At 41.4% G+C, this 17,504-nt stretch overlaps 1 protein-coding gene across 3 annotated transcripts in view; it reads left to right on the top strand.

Annotated features, from left to right (window-relative positions):
- The window catches only part of LOC111157725 (activating transcription factor 7), a 90,456-nt gene that overhangs the window by 56,493 nt on the left and 16,459 nt on the right, over nucleotides 1-17,504 (top strand). For 2 of the 3 annotated variants that reach the window (XM_022519366.1, XM_022519365.1), the window contains 4 exons: nucleotides 5,551-5,647; nucleotides 10,702-10,820; nucleotides 13,884-14,021; nucleotides 16,691-16,848. In XM_022519366.1, the coding sequence (XP_022375074.1) occupies nucleotides 5,551-5,647; nucleotides 10,702-10,820; nucleotides 13,884-14,021; nucleotides 16,691-16,848 (512 nt within the window). Of the gene's footprint in view, nucleotides 1-5,550; nucleotides 5,648-10,701; nucleotides 10,911-13,883; nucleotides 14,022-16,690; nucleotides 16,849-17,504 lie in introns of those variants that run through there. The other variant, XM_022519367.1, reaches the window with a different exon arrangement.

Here is a 17,504-nt window from a genome sequence, read left to right as displayed (position 1 = left end):
GAATATTATCTAGATCAGAGCTGTCCAAAAGAAATACAACGCAAACCACATATGTAATTTAAAATTTTCTAGTAGCCACATTAAAAAGTAAAAGTAAACAAGTAAAATTAATTTTAATAATGCATTTTATTGGGGTGCCTGGGTGACTCAATTGATTAAGCATCTGCCTTTGGCTCAGGTTATGATCCCAGGGTCCTGGGATCGAGCCCCTCGGGCTCCCTGCTCAGTGGGGAGCCTGCTTCCCTCCTCCCTCTGCCTGCTGCTCCTTGCTCGGTCTCTCTCAAATAAATAAAAATTAAAATAATAATAATACATTTTATTTAACCCAGTATATTCAAAATATTATTTCAACATGTAATCAGCATGAAATTAATGAGCTATTTTACATTTTTTATCATTTTTTGTACTGCATCTTTGAAATCCAGTGTGCGTTTTCACTTTTAGTGCATCTCAATTCAGACTAGCCCCATTTATTTATTTATTTTTAAAGATTTTATTTATTTATTTGACAGAGATCACAGGTAGACAGAGAGGCAGGCAAAGAGAGGGAAGCAGGGTCCCCACTGAGCAGAGAGCCCAACACGGGGCACAATTCCAGGACCCTGAGATCATGACCTGAGCCAGAGGCAGAGGCCCAACCCACTGAGCCACCCAGGTGCCCCTAGACTAGCCCATTTAAAGTGCTCAGTAGCCATGTGTGGCTAGTAGCTATCATATTGGGTAGAGCAGATAAAAAACTTCTTGGTCTATAGGGTGCACATAATTACCACATAATACTTCTCACCCATTTATGCCAAGAAGCTGCCCTGATGCATTTACTTGAGCAAATTAGATGATAAACCATAGTTACTATACAGATCTTCTCCCAAGGCATATAAACTGCCTTCTTGATTCAGTATGACTTATATTCTTCAGTCTCCATTTTGAATGGTAATCAGCCCTCTGTTATCTTGGAGATGGCTAGTATCTACATATTCCTTGAAAATTATCATTATTTACCCTACAGGCAGAATGAGTGTTCCTGACTGGCTCTTTGCCAAAACCTTAGTCATAGGTAAGATGAAAGAACAAGGGAAGACCCATTAAGGGTATTAACAAATGGGAGAATTAGATTTTTAAATAGGCAATAATTCAAAGAGGAAATCCTTTTGAGAACCCCTCCACCCATTTTAATTCAATAGAATAATCTATCTAATAAGGTCAAAATTTTTATCGCTTAATGATTTTAGATATTTTAATTGAGAAATTGCTTTCAGAGGGATAGTTTACTAAGCACACATTTCAAGACTGATCTAGAGAATTCTTAAGGGTTAATTTTTTTTAATTTTTAAAACAATTTTAAGGATTTTATTATTTTTTCTTCTTGTAATCTCTACACCCAACATGGAACCTGAACCTATAACCCAGAGATCAACAATCACACGCTCCACCAGCTGAGCCAGTCAGGCTCCCCCTTAAGGGTTAAATTTTAATAAATGAGAAAGAATATAAGGAACAATAAAAATAATAGCCAGATCAACATTCACTTTAATAAAAAGCTTTAGTATACTTTTATTCTTCCCTTCCTGCTCTAGCCATATAAAAATTATATTAGAAATTATAAGGAGAGGGCACCTGGGTGGCTCAGTGGATTGAGCCGCTGCCTTCGGCTCAGGTCATGATCTCAGGGTCCTGGGATCGAGTCCCGCATCGGGCTCTCTGCTCAGCAGGGTGCCTGCTTCCCTCTCTCTCTCTCTGCCTGCCTCTCCGTCTACTTGTGATCTCTCTCTGTCAAATAAATAAATAAAATCTTTAAAAAAAAAAATTATAAGGAGAGGGGCGCATGGGTGGTTCCGAGGATTTGAGCTTCTTACTTCTGATTTTGACTCAGGTCGTGATCTAGTAGTCATGGGATCGAGCCCCGAGTTGAGCTCTGTGCCCGGAATCGATTGGCTTGAGATTCTCTCTCCATCTTCCCCTCCCTCTGCTTGCTCACTTTCTCTCTCTCTTTCTTTCAAAATAAATAAAATCTTTAAAAAAAAAAAAAAGAAAGAAAGAAAAGAGAAAGAAATTATAGGGAGAGATGACAGAAGCCAAGACCAGGCCAGTGCTCTGCTTCTTAAAATTCTGCCCATTTGCCTCCTCCTCAGAAGCTCACTACTTAATTTAGTCAGGGATTCTTAACTTTTATGGTGTCATGACCGCCCCCTCTTGGTAGTTTGATGAAACCTGTGAACCCCTTTTCAGAATATTGTTTTTATTTTTATTTATTTTTCAGAATATTATTTTTAAATTAGTAAAGTAAAATACATAGAATTACAAAGGAAACCAATTATTTTGAAATATAGTTACCAAAAATATTTTTAATATTTGATAATATAGGGGGCCTGGGCAGCTCAGTCCCTTAAGTGCCTGACTTCGGCTCAGGTCATGATTTTGGGATCCTGAGATCGAGTCCCACATTGGGCTCCCTACTCGGTGTGGAGTCTGCTTGTCCCTCTCCCTCTGCCCCTCCCCTCGCTTGTGTGTGCACGTACTTGTGCACGCACACTCTCTCTGTCCAATAAATAAATAAAACCTTTTTAAAAAATTTGATAATGTCGGAGTGCCTGGGTGGCTCAGTGGCTTAAAGCCTCTGCCTTCGGCTCAGGTCATGATCTCAGGGTCTTGGGATCAAGACCCGCATCGGGCTCTCTGCTCAGCAGGGAGCCTGCTTCCCCCTCTCTCTGCCTGCCTCTCTGCCTAGTTGTGATCTCTGTCTGTCAAATAGATAAATAAAATCTTTTAAAAAATTGATAATGTCATATGTGTGGTATTTAATTAATGCATTAGATAACAAGTTCTAGTGGTAGGTCTTGTGATTCCCATAGTTTCAAAATAGCAATGAGTATAAAGGACATTTTGATATATATGATAAGAAGATATGTGTGATGTCTATTCGAGTTAGGAATGTTAAATTTCAGAGTTTGATGCGAATAAAGATGTAATTTTTTTCCTACCCATGATCACGGTTATCAAGCCCTCTGAGATGCCAATGGGTGGGAAATCCCTTTGGCCACCTTCAGTTCTTTTCAGATCCCAGCTTTTGATTGGGAAAAATTAAATAACTCAAGGAGAGAACAGGGCAGCATGGAAGGGAGTGTGGGCTGGGGTGTGCAGCGGAGAGGAACCAGAGCTAGAGGCTAGATAAGACAATTGGGGCTGTGTAGCAAAATTTTAACAGAAGGGGAGTTGCCTTTTTAAAAAAATCGTTTTTAAGGTTTATTTATTTGAGAGAGAGAGAGCATGAGCAGAGAGGGAGGGAGAAACTCAAGCCGACTCCACTACTCATCATGGAGTCTGGCATGAGGCTCTATCTCATGACCCAGAAAAGAGAGCTCGGCCTGAGCCGAAACCAAGAGTCTGCCGCTTAACTGCCTGTGCCCCCCTGGCGCCCCTATATGAACTAAAATATTAAGTGATCCTAACCAGAGTAAAACCTGATGAAGGTTTCAAGTCTTTTCTCTCAGCTCAGTTTTACACAGACTTTATTTTTAGTAGAAAAGGACTTTTACTCAAAGTCACTTTTACTTAAAGGTCATTCTTCTAGATTCCAGAACATTGTGCAAAATTTTTCAGGCTACCTATATGAAACTTCCTTGAAGTACTTATAAACATCTTTTTGGAAAAGATTATTAGAACATTACTAGTGTTTCGAAATTCTATACCTCTGCCTGATCCACTGCTCTTCCCCTAAAATGTTGGTTTTTCTTTGTTGTAGACTAGATTCTGCTCATTTCCTTTTACCAAATACCTGGCAAGCCCAGAACCTCAAGAGTGACTTATTTAACCCACAAATATCATACCTCTGGTTAAAAGACTGTTCTCTTCCTTTTTTCACCCTCAGCCCCAGCCATTTTTCCTTAGGCAGAAATCTTGAAGGAAACAGTTGATGCCTATGGTTAACCAACAATAGAGAAAACTAAAGTTCTTGGATAAATTCCCCCATACTTTATCAGTTTTATCCTGGATCCATCAGAAACCACTCCAAGTGGCAGTCTTTTTGACAGTTTTACTTTTTGGTTCTTCATCCTCTTAATTGAAAATTCACTTTTCCCTACAGGCCTGGAGTCCTAGCCTGGGAGGATTTTACACCTTAAGCTAGCTTTAGTGCTGATAGGGCTCTGAGCAAATTTGGGGAAAGTATCTACTTCCAGGTAAGATAAAGGAACTTAAACTGAAGTTCAGTGTCACTTTCTTGACTGGATAGGAGCCGGGATGGGTGGGGCTAGCTCCTGCGTATTTGGTTTGCAGTCAAGAAGCACTGTGGAAAAAAGAGCTAAAGGTATAGTGTTTGCTGGGAAATGGGTATGTATCTCATGAGGAAAGTAAAAGGAGGGCACTAACCAGTCATTATTTTTAGAAACAAAAAGACAAACAAGCATGTTTCAGAGGCTCGCTGGTGAGGGAGCTGTGGGAAGCTGCAGCTGCCAAGCTGTTCCTGTGTTGCAGGCATGTTTTAACGAAGGAACCAGGCCAGCCAGCCTCAGAGGGAATTCTGAGGGTATCATTCTTTTGAATTACTGCTGTTCATCTGTTCTCTTCACCTCCCCAGCTTTAAAGAAGGGGTGGGAGCATGAATTACTATCCAGTAACCCTGTCTTACATGTCATAACTGAGGCTGACCTAGCCTCACCTTTTCATTGTCCTTTCACCCAAACCCCTAAATAAATAAAGCCTCTACACCATCTCCTTTTTCCTTCCCTCATCCTGCCTACAGGGTCCTCCCTACCCTAAAAAAAATTTTTTGCTTGCATTTTTATTCTGTCATTCTATAGCCAGCAGCATTTTACTGGCCCCTTTATGGCTGCCGGACCCCAGGCGGGCTGCCCGATGAGGGGAGACAGCATTTGGCCGATGGGGCTGGTGTGTGCCATTACTGCTGGCCATTGGGCCTCTGTCCTCTACGGCTCCATCCTGGCTCATTAAAACCCTGAGCCAAATAGCTGGGCAGGCGCCTGCTGCAGCACTGTGGGGGCCAGGAAGTTAAATGGTTCTCCTAATCCTGCATAATTTATCTCCCTGTTAGCCCCCTCATAAATAGTCCAGTTCAGCCCCACTGTGGAGAGCTTCATTCTGAATTTCCTATTTTTGTGATGACCAATGAGTGTCCAGCTTTTCCCTTCTTCCCTCTTTATTATTATTATTAAAAATTATTTCCCCCTTGTTTGCCACGAGCCTTGCCTAAATGTTTTTTTCATTTGGAGCCTCCTGCCTGGACCCCACTTCACCAGCAATCTGTCCACTTCTCTCATTTGGACTTGATACCGCAGAGCAGTTGGTGCTGCGGCCCTCCTCTTCTCCTCTCCGCACAGCTTTCTAGTGCCTCTTTTTCCCCTTCCCCATTTTCTCCTTTAATCCCTCTCCTCTCCTTTTCCGTCACTTCCAATTTTTTCTCCTTCCCATTCCCCTTCCAGCCCCTCTGTCCAGGGACCATCCTTATTGCAGGATGTTTGGTAGGACATTTTAAAAGGGCACTACTGAATCGCTTTTTTTTTTTTTCCTCACATCTCTGTTTCTGTTTCATTTCAGAGATTTACAAACGAGGACCACCTGGCAGTTCATAAACACAAGCATGAGATGACATTGAAATTTGGCCCAGCCCGAACTGACTCAGTCATCATTGCAGGTACTTGCTGCCCCCGAAGCCACATGCCTTGATATCACCAGACAGTTAAGATTAATACCAGGGACCAGATGTACTGGGAGCTCTACTCCCCTTTTCCCATTAAGAGCCCTTATGTGATCTGCATTTAATCAGGAAAAAGGAACACTAAATGCTCCCAAGTTTCTATTGTGCCCTCCATTCTGTTTTAAATACAAGATTGGGTTCTGCGGTTTTTGAGGGTAGGTGTGTTGAGGTTTTGTCTTGGCTTTTTTCAGCCTATTCCCTCCTTGCCTTCTTTTTATTAAGACTTTGGAAGATTTACAGACAAAAGATGCCTTTGGCATTTCTCCCTACCCACAGTGAAGGGGTGAACAAAAGAAAGCAAGAAAGCCGACTTAGCCTGGCTGCTTCTCTTCCACTGGGTGTCAGTTTCCCCCAAGCAGGCAGATCCCGTCAGTTCGTAAATTCAGCTTAGCTTGTGAACCCAGACAGCCCTGAGGGCACATTTCCAAAGCTCAAACAAGACATTTAGTCAGTGGGACTTTTCTAAGCCAATCTGGGTGACCTGGAACCTCTTGCTGGTTGTTTTAGATAGTGTCTTGCTTACGTATGCCATGCTCTAGGGAGCATTCTCAGAAACTGCTCTCAAATCGTGCAGCAGTTCTACTGTGCCATTTTCAGCTAGACAGACATACAAAACAAAGTGGGCTTTTTCTTTCCATACTGCGAGGGGTTCTAATTTAGCCTGAGTTAAGCAGGCTTAATTAGCCAGTAAGGGATTTAGTTGATAGTTATTACATCAGTTCATAACTCAGATAAGACACGATTTTTCTAAATATTACTAACCAAATGCAACCCAAGATATAGTGAAGGAAAGAGAGAACCTCCTTCTCCATGCTTTTATATGTGAAGAAAGGAACTTGCCCTTACACATCTCCTAATCCTTATTAATTCAGCAAATACTTAGAGCTACTATGTGCACCAGCCACTTTCCTAGGAGTTTGTAAATTATAATTCCTGGAAAAGGACATGAGTTGGGGACATTGTCATTGATGATCCTTAAGAAAACCTGGAGGAAATCTTAGGGAAGAGTGGATATGGTATAAAAATATATGTAGGTGGGCGCCTGGGTGGCTCACTTGGTTAAGCAACTGCCTTCAGCTCAGGTCATGATCCTGGAGTCCCGGGATCGAGTCCCACATCGGGCTCCCAGCTCCATGGGGAGTCTGCTTCTCCCTCTGACCTTCTCTCCTCTCATAGTCTCGCTCACTGTCTCTCTCTCTCTCAAATAAATAAATAAAATCTTTAAAATATATGTATATGGGGCGCCTGGGTGGCTCAGTGGATTAAGCCGCTGCCTTCAGCTCAGGTCATGATCTCAGGGTCCTGGGATCGAGCCCCGCATCGGGCTCTCTGCTCAGCAGGGAGCCTGCTTCCCCTTCTCTCTCTGCCTGACTCCCTGCCTACTTGTGATCTCTCTCTCTGTCAAATAAATAAATAAAATCTTTAAAAAAAAAAAATAAAATATATGTATATGTAGGTAACACATACTTAAATTTATTAAGTCAAGGCACACATACATGAAAAAAATTTGAGAGTTTGCGGTCAAGTACAAGTGATAATTCAAACAGTATAAATACTAAGAGAATGAATATTAAGTGGAATTAATCAGAGAAAGTTTATGAAAGAGGTACATTTGAGACCAGATTATCAGTTTGGAAAGATTATTTCAAAGGTGGGAAGTTCTAGGCCAAGTCTATAAAAGTATGAGAGAAATCAATACAGGATAGTCCCAAGGAGAGAAAGTGTTTTCCTGTTACTCTTTGCATTCTATTCTGGAGTGCTCATCCCATTGCACATGACTCCAGTTATCCTGTTGAGGAGGATAATTCTCATTTCTCTAAATTGAGACTTTGTGTCCGACATGTATTTCAATCCCTTATTGAACACTTACTTGGCTGTCTTTCTGTCCTTCAGATCTTCATGCCTCGCCACACCCCATTTCTGAACTTCTCTCCTTGTCTCCTAGACCTTCTCCTTCTCCTTGCTATTCAGTGATATCAGTAGTCTCAAAATTTTGAGTTGTTAAAAAATAAAATCATGAGTTGTTTTATTCTTTCTTCACATTCTCTCTGTTCTGTTCCTCCCACTACCCTCATTATGCTTGGGTTTCTCCAAAGCTGGTCTCCTTGACCAGTCTCTTGTTCTCGTCTTGCATTCTCTTGAAAGCCCAGTCTTGGGGCCCCTGGGTGGCTCAGTTGGTTAAGCGTCTGCCTTTGACTCCAGTCATGCTCCCAGGATCCTAGGATTGAGTCCCACGTCAGGCTCTCTGCTCAGCAGGCAGCCTGCTTCTCCCTCTCCACCCCCAGCCCCCTGCTTATGCTCTCTGTCTCACTCTTTCTTCCAAATAAATAAATAAAATCTTTTTAAAAAGAAAGAAAGAAAAGCCAGTCTTCCTTAAATTCTTCTGCTTGCTCAAAATATGTCTGGGCACCTGGCTCTCTGGCTCAGTTGGGGGAACATGAGACTCTTGATCTCAGGGTCCTGAGTTCAAACCCCATCTTGGGGATACAATTATCACTTAAAAAAAAAGAACAACCCACAATAAAACCCCTAAAAACCTTCTCCCTCTAAATAAAATGCTCTTAGGTGGGGGAAAAAAAAAAAAGAAGAAGAAGAAGAAGAATCTCAAGCTATAAGAGACTCTTAACTGAAGGAAACAAACTGAGGGTTGCTGGAGGGGAGGTGGATAGGGATTGGATAACTGGGTGATGGGCATTAAGGAGGGCAAATGATGTAATGAGCACTGGGTGGTATAACTGATGAATCACTGAACTCTACCTCCGAAACTAATAATACACTGTATGTTAATTAATTGAATTTTTAAAAAATCTGTCCTAGTCTTCCTATTTTCTTTTACTCTCAAGGCTATTTATACTTGGACTCTCGGGCTTTCTGTAATCTAGCCTGATGATACCTACCCCACTTTGTATACAACTTATATACCTGACTTGATTTTTCTTTTTCTTTTTCTTTTTCTTTTTTTTTTTTGCATTTTAAGTTGACTTCACACCGAACTTGGGGCTTGGGCTCATGACCTTAGATCAAGAGTCACAGGCTCTGACAGCCAGCCTGGCACCCCCTGAGTTGATAATCTTTACCTTAGACGTACCTTTTTCTCCTCACCTATATGTGGTCCCATACCCTGTCTCTCCCTGTGCCTTTACCTGCCTTACTCCTCTTACCCTCCAAATCTTTTCTTCTTTCTCCTGGTGAAAACCATTCTTGAAAGCACAGCTCAAGTCCCACTTCTTGAAACCTCCTAACTCTTCCGTCATTAATTTGTCTTTATTTAATTACTACAACAAATTTATTCCCTACTGCACATGGTGCTTAGTTTTGTGTATACTATGATGCTGTCTATGTATATTGGTTTATTTCCTCGACTAGAAAACATTTCTCTGTCCCCTAGGGCAAGAGCCATGTCTTACATTTAGCAAAACTCCTATACTCGTAACCATCTTCTCCTCCAAATTTACTCACAAGTGTATATGCATATAGCATCAAAACATGTAGAAAGTATTCAGTAAACACTTGTTGATTCCTTTAGAATCATCAGAGCACCCTAAAGGTTTTCTTACATATTTTCTGGCTGTTTGGTTGTTTGTTCAGGAATGGGAGCAGCTTGTATGAGTCTCAGGTCAGAGAAGCAAAAGTCCCTCTTCTGCCATCGCCATGCCCTTAGCTGCCCTGTCCTGTTTCACTTGACTTGTAATTTTTTGTGTGTGTCCTTACTGAAGTACTTTTGAGCGTAAAGGATGATATTACCTCCATTCACCCGGGGATGGAGGGAAAGTGGCTTCATCATTGGCCAACCAAAGCTGCCAGAGGACCTTTTAAAACTATTTTGGGAGGTAGTGGTAACTTTTCCAAACACTCTCATTCAGAAGAGGTTTTGTTTAAATTAAAAAAAATTTTTTTTGCTGTTTCCATGGAAAATCCCAGTGGACTATTTCTAATCGATCATGCTAAAAGGAACAATTTTATTCCCAGGTCTCACTCCTTAAAATGTCATTTAAACATTTTTCTATTTCTGTCATTCAGTTTAGCGGTTTGGGGTATGAAATGAATCCCTGAGGGGACTAGCATGTCAAAGAAAACCATCATAATAGAAGTTTAGATCAGGGAACAAGATTCAACTGACCTAAGAGAGAAAAACTAGAAAACCAGAATGGGGAGAGAGGAGCTCAAATCTAAAATTCAAGTTGCTTGTAAAGTTTACACGGGTTGTCAATCACCTTCCTCTTCCCAGGGGCAAAGGCACTGTTGAGGAAAGATTTGTGCCACCCCTGAGAGGATATTTTGGCTGGCAAAGCTAAATCCAAATATCCAGGTTTCCGGAATTTGCTCTGAGCCCAGGTTTCTGTGAAATGAGCTCTATTGTTTGCAGTTTCCTTTTCTAGCTCATGATCTTGCTGTCTTGTTCCTCAGCCCCAAGATTTGCCTGGAATGCCTTCAGAAGGTAACAGACCCTTACCTCAGTGACCACTGAAAGACAAGGCACCATTTCTTACTTGGTAGCTTTAGCAAGCAAACTCAACCATCTGATCCTCAGTTTCTTCTCCTCATCAGATTTTAACGTCCATCTGCTTATACCTGCTCACTTCAGACCTAGCAGGGAGTAAGTTTAAAAGAGAAAATGTCACTTAACTGTTCTTTATTTTCAGATCTGGAGGTTTCACAAATTCCACCTGGGTGGGTGGTTTTGTTTTGTTTGGTTTGGTGGGTGAGGGAGGTGAAACCAGCCTCTGGGAGAAAGGGGGTTACAGGGAGAGTCACGCAACAAAACATTGTTCTGTCTTCCCTCTGCTGGCCTTGAGGCAGCACAGCACAGACACCCCCTGGTGGCCTAGCGCTGGCCTTCACCCGCTCCAGCTCCGTAAAAGCAAATTTGCCCTAACACAGAGACTCTTTCCAAATTGAAGAATAAAAATGTGTTCTCTGTATACCGTCAAGTTTTAATTTCAGGTCAAAACTAAAATAAAGTTTCATTTTTTTCTTTTTCATGTCTGCAGATCAAACTCCTACTCCGACTAGATTCCTGAAGAATTGTGAGGAGGTGGGGCTCTTCAATGAATTAGCTAGCTCCTTTGAACATGAATTCAAGAAAGCTGCAGATGAGGAGGAAAAAAAGGCAAGAGGCGCGACTTTTGCTGACAAACTGGCAGTGTTCAGATGGAGGCTATTTTCATTGTGCCCTGGGATAATTTGCTTAGTCGGTTAAAGCACACAATTATGGGCTTCATTCTTTAGAACCAGATGATACCCAGTAATCCAAGTCAGCCTTCATGTCTTCAGGGGGTCCAGATGATGGATCAGTACAAGTCTGTCTTTAGCAAAAATTAGGCTTCTTGCCCTTTCGGTGGAGCATTAATTCAGTAATCTCTCTCTCTCTTTTTTTAAAATTTCTCTTCTGAAAACATTAAGGATGTTGAAAGATTATAAATTACTCAGATTCTGTGAGATAATATTTTTTGGGATCAAATCTCTTACTCTTTTCTGAGCTAATCAGTCTTCTTACCTGGACTGTTGGCATTCAGCCAGCCAATCAACAAATATTTATTGCATTTTGACACTTCTTTGTTTCAATATATGTAGCTCTTACCTTCAGGTAGCTTTCTTGTAATATTCCAGACATTAAACTTCAAGAAGGGGTTCGTAATGCCTTCCAAAGGAGATCAACTAGGATCATGAAAGGATTAGAAATTGTCACTTTGGGAACATATAAAGAAACTGAGGAAGTTTTGCTTGGAAAGGAGAAGTTTTAAGGTGAAAAAAAAAAATAGTGTTCTTCAAATATGTGAAGAGCTTTCATGTAAAAGAGGGGTTAAACTTACTCTGTCTGGCCCAGGGGTAGAAATAGGACCAGCAGATAGAAACTATCACAAAGTGTGTGCAATTGTATGTAGGCCACTTTAGTGTAGATATTGTAGCGAGGATTAGAATGTTGGAATCCCTTATTCTGAGTTCTTTCCTTCTAAGAGGTAAATCAAGAGAGTTGTGCATTATTTTTTTTCTCATCCAGCATAAATTGTAATTGTAAGAATGCAAGATAAGTTATCCTTATCACGGGCGGTTTCTCTAAGTTCCATAGGTTCCTCTGAGCTTCTTTTCCTGCTGTCTCCCTCAGACTGAAAGAAAGCAGGGAAATCCAGTGGCTTATATTTGTAGTTCCACTTTCAAACGGCTGGACTAGCCACAATCTTCTCGTCATTACTTTTCTTCAGAGACTCCAGTCTCTCATCGCTCAGTGGCTTCAACCTGTGTGGTATAATTTTATTTTATAGCTTCCCTGCCTCATCCCCCAGCCACCATTATTTCTCCTTCTCCCAAGACAAATCAGTCCAGTTGTTTCCACCAGGATGTGAGTGATTTAAAATCGAACTCGTTAGAGGCAAATTCAAGAAAATTAACCTCCCTTTAAAAGTGGGAAGTCTTTTCTACTGCCATTTTAACTCAGTTGACACTCTGGGAGGCCGTTCATAGTTGGTCAGGCTTTTACTCATTGGGCATCTTGATATTTCTTCCTGCCTATACAGGGGTGGTCTTTACCTCCCCGTGATGAGAAGAACAGACTCAGTAGAAGATTGTGTCTAGGAATGTTGACTGCGTCTAAAATTTCACTGAACCACAGCTTTTCTGGGAGATGCCTCTAAGGGAGTTTAAACCTGTGGTTCTATTTACTTAGAGGCCTCTCTTTCCCACCACCCTCTGACTTCAGGGATCCCAGAGTTAGCTGAATTGGGCCCGACATCTTCACAATGTAGAAAAAATGAGGGCAGAAATGAAAGCATCTTTGCTATTGTTCACCCCCATCAGATTGGAGAGTAAGAACCATTACCACGTTCTTTAACATGGTAGACATCAGATTATCTTCAGTGTGCTCAACTACCAAGATTTCTGGGGATTAAGGTAGGAAGGGAAGAGTTAGAAACAAGCTCCTCTTTGACCAAGAAGCCTAAAATATGGGAGGAATAGAACAAAGGATCTACTTTTTCATGAAACCGGACTGCAGTGCCTGCCCTTCTGTCATGCAGTGTCAGGGCCATCCTCTCAGATGGTTTATGGTTCCCTGCAAAGCCATTTACAGCTCCACAGTTTCTGTGAAGTGATTCACCACTGCCAGAAAAGCAGTCTCTTTTCCTTTCTGCTTTCCTCCAGTCCTGCTTCTGGGACCAAGGTCTAATGTCTTTAACTAATCAAATGACCAGGCTTTCCTTTTCTCATTACCCCAGACCCTAGCTTCCTAACTTCTAGCTTCTAGCACCATATGTTGGGGTGAAGTCACCATCAAGTATGGGAAGTTCCCCAGAAAAGATCTTTCCTGTCTTGTTTGCAGTACTTCATTAGCTAGTCTGTCTCTGTTTGCTTTTGATACTTGTGTAATCTAGTCCTTCTGGTTGGCAGAAAAAGTGCTCACAGTTCTCTAGTGGCCAGCAGAGCTGTTTGGAAATAGGCAAGCACTGGATTCAGGAATCATTATACTTTCCTGAAAAATGATACAATTATGATTTAAATGACATCTTTTTTTTTTCTCCTTTCAGGGTCTTTATAAACATTTTTAAGTATTTTTTTCCTTTCAGAATCGTTTTAAGTATTCACCCATGGTGAAGCATGCATTATTTCTATTTTACAGTTAGAGAAACTGAAGTTCTGGGGCACTGAGCTTTGGCTCAGGTGATGATCCCAGGGTGCTGGGATCGAGCCCCACATCAGGCTCCCTGCTCAAGTGGGAAGCCTGCTTCTCCCTCTGACTACCACTCCCCCTGCTTGTGTTCCCTCTCTTGTTGTGTCTCTGTCAAATAAATAAATAAAATCTTAAAAAAAAAAAAAAAGGAAAAGAAAAGAAAAACAAGTTCTGAGAAATTGAAATGATCTGGCCAGAGTTGTACATAAAACCTAGGTTCCATATTTGTTTGATTTGCAGTTCAGTTCCTTGACCAAAGGCTGAACTTAGAAGTATATTTCCTCGGGGCATTAGACTGCCTCAGTCAGTAGAACATGCGACTTTTGATCTCAGGATTGTGAGTTCAATCCCTACATTGGGTGTGGAGCTTACTTAATAATTAAAAAAAAAAAAAAGAAAGAAAAGAAAAGGAAAGGAGAGTATATTTTCTCATCTTTGAACTGGAAAGATTTTTGATTCAGCCTATAGGGAATCATGGGGTTGAACTTTGCTTATTTGTCTCTTTAACAGGCTGCTGCTGGGCCCCTTGATATGTCTTTGCCTTCCACACCAGACATCAAAATCAAAGAAGAAGAGCCAGTGGAGGTAGACTCATCCCCACCTGATAGCCCTGCCTCTAGTCCCTGTTCCCCACCACTCAAAGAAAAGGTAAATTCTCTACCAAGGATTATCCCAGGGATGCCTGGGTGGCTCTGTCAGTTGAGCGTCCAACTCTTGGTTTTGGTTCAGGTCATGATCTCAGGGTTGTGGGATCAACTCCCGTGTCTGGCTCTGCACTCAGTGAGGAGTCTGCTTCAGATTCTCTCTCCTTCCCCCTTTCTTCCTCCCCCTGCTCATTTACATGGGTGTGCTCTCTCTCTAAAATAAAAAAAAAAAATCTTAAAAAAAAAAAAAGAATTATCCCAAGTGTTAATTGATAGGTAGATTAAGTTTTGATTCATTACTTGTATAAATAGTATGTGACACAGGATTGATTATATTTAAATAATGCTCATTATTTAGAAGATTTGTATAAATTACACCTATTCTCTGACCCAGTAGTTCCACTTCTGAGTCTATATGGAAGTGAAATTAGTATATAAAAAGTGTATAAGAATGCTCATAACAGTTATATTCATTATAGTAAAAAAACTGAAGTATTCCAAATGTCCATCAATAAGAGAATGAATAAATAAACAAGCTGTGATGTATTTCTAAAATGGAATAGTAGGGGTGCCTGAGTGGCTCAGTCAGTTAAGCATCTGACTCTTGGTTTCGGCTCATCATGATCTCAGGGTCATGAAGTCAAGCCCCACATCAGGTTCCATGCCGGTCTTGGAGCCTGCTTAAGATTGTCTCTCTCCATCTCTCTTTGCCCTTTGCCTCCCCCAATCCCCCCCACTTTAAAAATAATTATAAATGAAATACAATGGAATACCACATGGCATTAAAAAAGAATGAACTAATGATATACACAGCAGTGTAGGTAAATCCTACAAATGTTATATTGAACAACAACAAAATTCAGACACAAAACTACACACATGACTCCATTTACGTCAGGTTCAAGAAGAGGCAAAACTATTTGATGATAGAACTCAAAATAAATGTTTAACTTTCATGAGGGAAGGTGTGGATTGGGAAGGGACACCTTCTGGGGTGCTGGAAATGGGCTCTGTCTTGATTTGACATATATGAAGTCATTTAGTTATATCCTTTAGATTAATATACTTTATGTATTTTATACTTCAATTATTCTTTGGGTTTATTTTGGGGTTTTGTTTTGTTTTGTTTTAAGAGAGGGAGAGAGAGGAGTGGGGAAGGACAGAAGGAGAGAGAGAATCCCAGGCAGGTTCCATGCCCAGTGTGGAGCCCGACATGGGGCTCAATCTCACGACCCTGAGATTGTTATCTGACCTGAACTGAAATCAGGAGTCGGCCACCCAACCAACTGCACCACACAGGCACCCCTGTACTTCAGTTACTAAGTGGGAAAGAAAAATTATGTAATTTGTAAACTGGACATTAGGGGCGCCTGGGTGGCTCAGTGGGTTAAGCCACTGCCTTCGGCTCGGGTCGTGATCCCAGGGTCCGGGGATCGAGCCCACATTGGGCTCTGCTCAGCAGGAAGCCTGCTTCCCCCTCTCTCTCTGCCTGCCTCTCTGCCTACTTGTGATCTCTCTCTCTCTGTCAAATAAATAATCTTTTTTTAAAAACTGGACATTAAATGATTTTGGAAAAAAAATCTTCTTAGAAGGAAGCCTTCTAGTGACTCAAAGAGAAAATCTACTAGAATTCTAAGTATTATTTTTTTAAAGGAAACTTTCTATGAGGTAATGTTTTTTATAAATTTATTGAAATACAGTATACACACAAAAAAGCGCATGAATTGTGAGTATATAGCTCACTAAATTTTCATGAAGTTTACAGACTGTGTAACCGGCACCCAGATATTATCAGAACCTCAGAAGCCCGCTCATGCCTTTTTCCAGTCCCTACTCTCTACCAGGGGTTATTAATTTTAATGTCCACTGCGGTTAGAACATCTGTGCCTCATTTTACCTCCCTCCAAATTTGGTTTGATAACTTCCCCAACCTACCTGCTCCCTAAACATTGCAATTGTCCCTCCTCCCTCCCCTTTTCATTAGCAACCAGGTCCTAAAGGTTGTCTGGAGCTATGTGAGGGCCAGTGTGGCCACTAGCACCTAAGGTCCCAAACAAATTAACAGTGGGAAGTGGTTTGTTTTATTACAACATGACCATTAAATTCAAACTTCCATAGTCTTCCTCCATAGCCTTTTTTAAAGGGTTCTGTCTGGGGGCACCTGGCTGGCTCAGTAGAGCGTGCAGTCCTTGATCCCAGGGTCGTGAGTTCAAGCCCCGCACTGGGCATGGAAGCTACTTAAAAAGGTAGGGGGCATATGTCTGTAGGAGATATTGGGTTGCCTTATTACAGTCTTACACCCTGTCTTTTCTCATTAGAGATTGGAGGACACTCAAGCATCTGATTTGGAACAAGAGTGAAAAATTATTGCAGTCCTTGGAACTTACATAGCACTACAGTGCTTCTATAAAGATTTCAAGTGATTTTTCAACTCTTAATCTCATTTATATAGCATTCATCCCTGAAAGGGATATAGCCAAAGAGCCTAACTCAGCATTCCTGTTGAATGGGCGAATGAAGTATGGATCCATCATCGTGGTAGAGTGATGGCATGATTTACATGAGTCACTGTGGTGCTCTTTCCAGGAAATTTGTACTACATTTAACCAGCTACATATTTCCTATAAGCAGCCCCTTATAGCATTCTGTGTTCTGTTGGTCTCTTCTCCTCAGGAGGTGGCCCCAAAGCCTGTCGTGATCTCTACCCCAACACCTACCATCGTGCGTCCTGGCTCCTTGCCTCTCCACTTGGGCTATGATCCACTTCACCCAACCCTTCCCTCCCCAACTTCCGTCATCACACAGGCTCCACCATCCAACAGGCAACTGGGGTAAGTAAAGCAGGGAGAAACAGTGAAGTCTGAACCCTTTTGTACTTGGTAAAAACAAACAAACAAACAAAAAAACCCCACAAAAAACAGGGACTGTTTTTGAATACTCAAAATGAGTCAGTGAGATTGTCTCTCAAAATAAAATATCCCCCCATAACCAGAAATCTCCTTCACATTATTAGTAAGCAAGCTGGGATTTATTTGGGAATAATACTGCCTTAATTTAGAGGTTTAATACTTCTTTGATCTGAAAGAAGAATCTTTAAAACTTTAGCAAGTTAATCATAGTGGTGGAAGCCACACAGGAAAGTAAATTTGGCTCTTGGCCTCAATCTGTACAAGGTTTGGGGGGCATTACTGAATGACAGGCTGAAACCCATTAAGTCATCTTTTTTGAGTCTGGTGTTCCCGTTAGTCTGGGGCTCTTGGTCTTTGCTACCCCTAATTTGTTTGTCTGTCTGTCTTCATTCCTGGCGTGGTCCATACATATTTCCTAATGAGATGACTTGAGCTCCTGTCCCCAGGTACCCATGGGTTAAGAGGTTTTTGTCAGGATTTAGCCTCTTAAAGCTTATTGTTCTCTGGACCCACTAGGAAAAATACAAAGTGACATCTTTTGGGGCTAAGATAGAGCAGTACGTGCAAATGGCAAGAGA

Source organism: Enhydra lutris, unplaced genomic scaffold (genome assembly GCF_002288905.1).
Source record: "Enhydra lutris kenyoni isolate GAN:26980312 unplaced genomic scaffold, ASM228890v2 scaffoldscaffold56, whole genome shotgun sequence".
NCBI lineage: Eukaryota > Metazoa > Chordata > Mammalia > Carnivora > Mustelidae > Enhydra > Enhydra lutris.
This window is presented reverse-complemented; position numbering and strand designations above follow the sequence as displayed.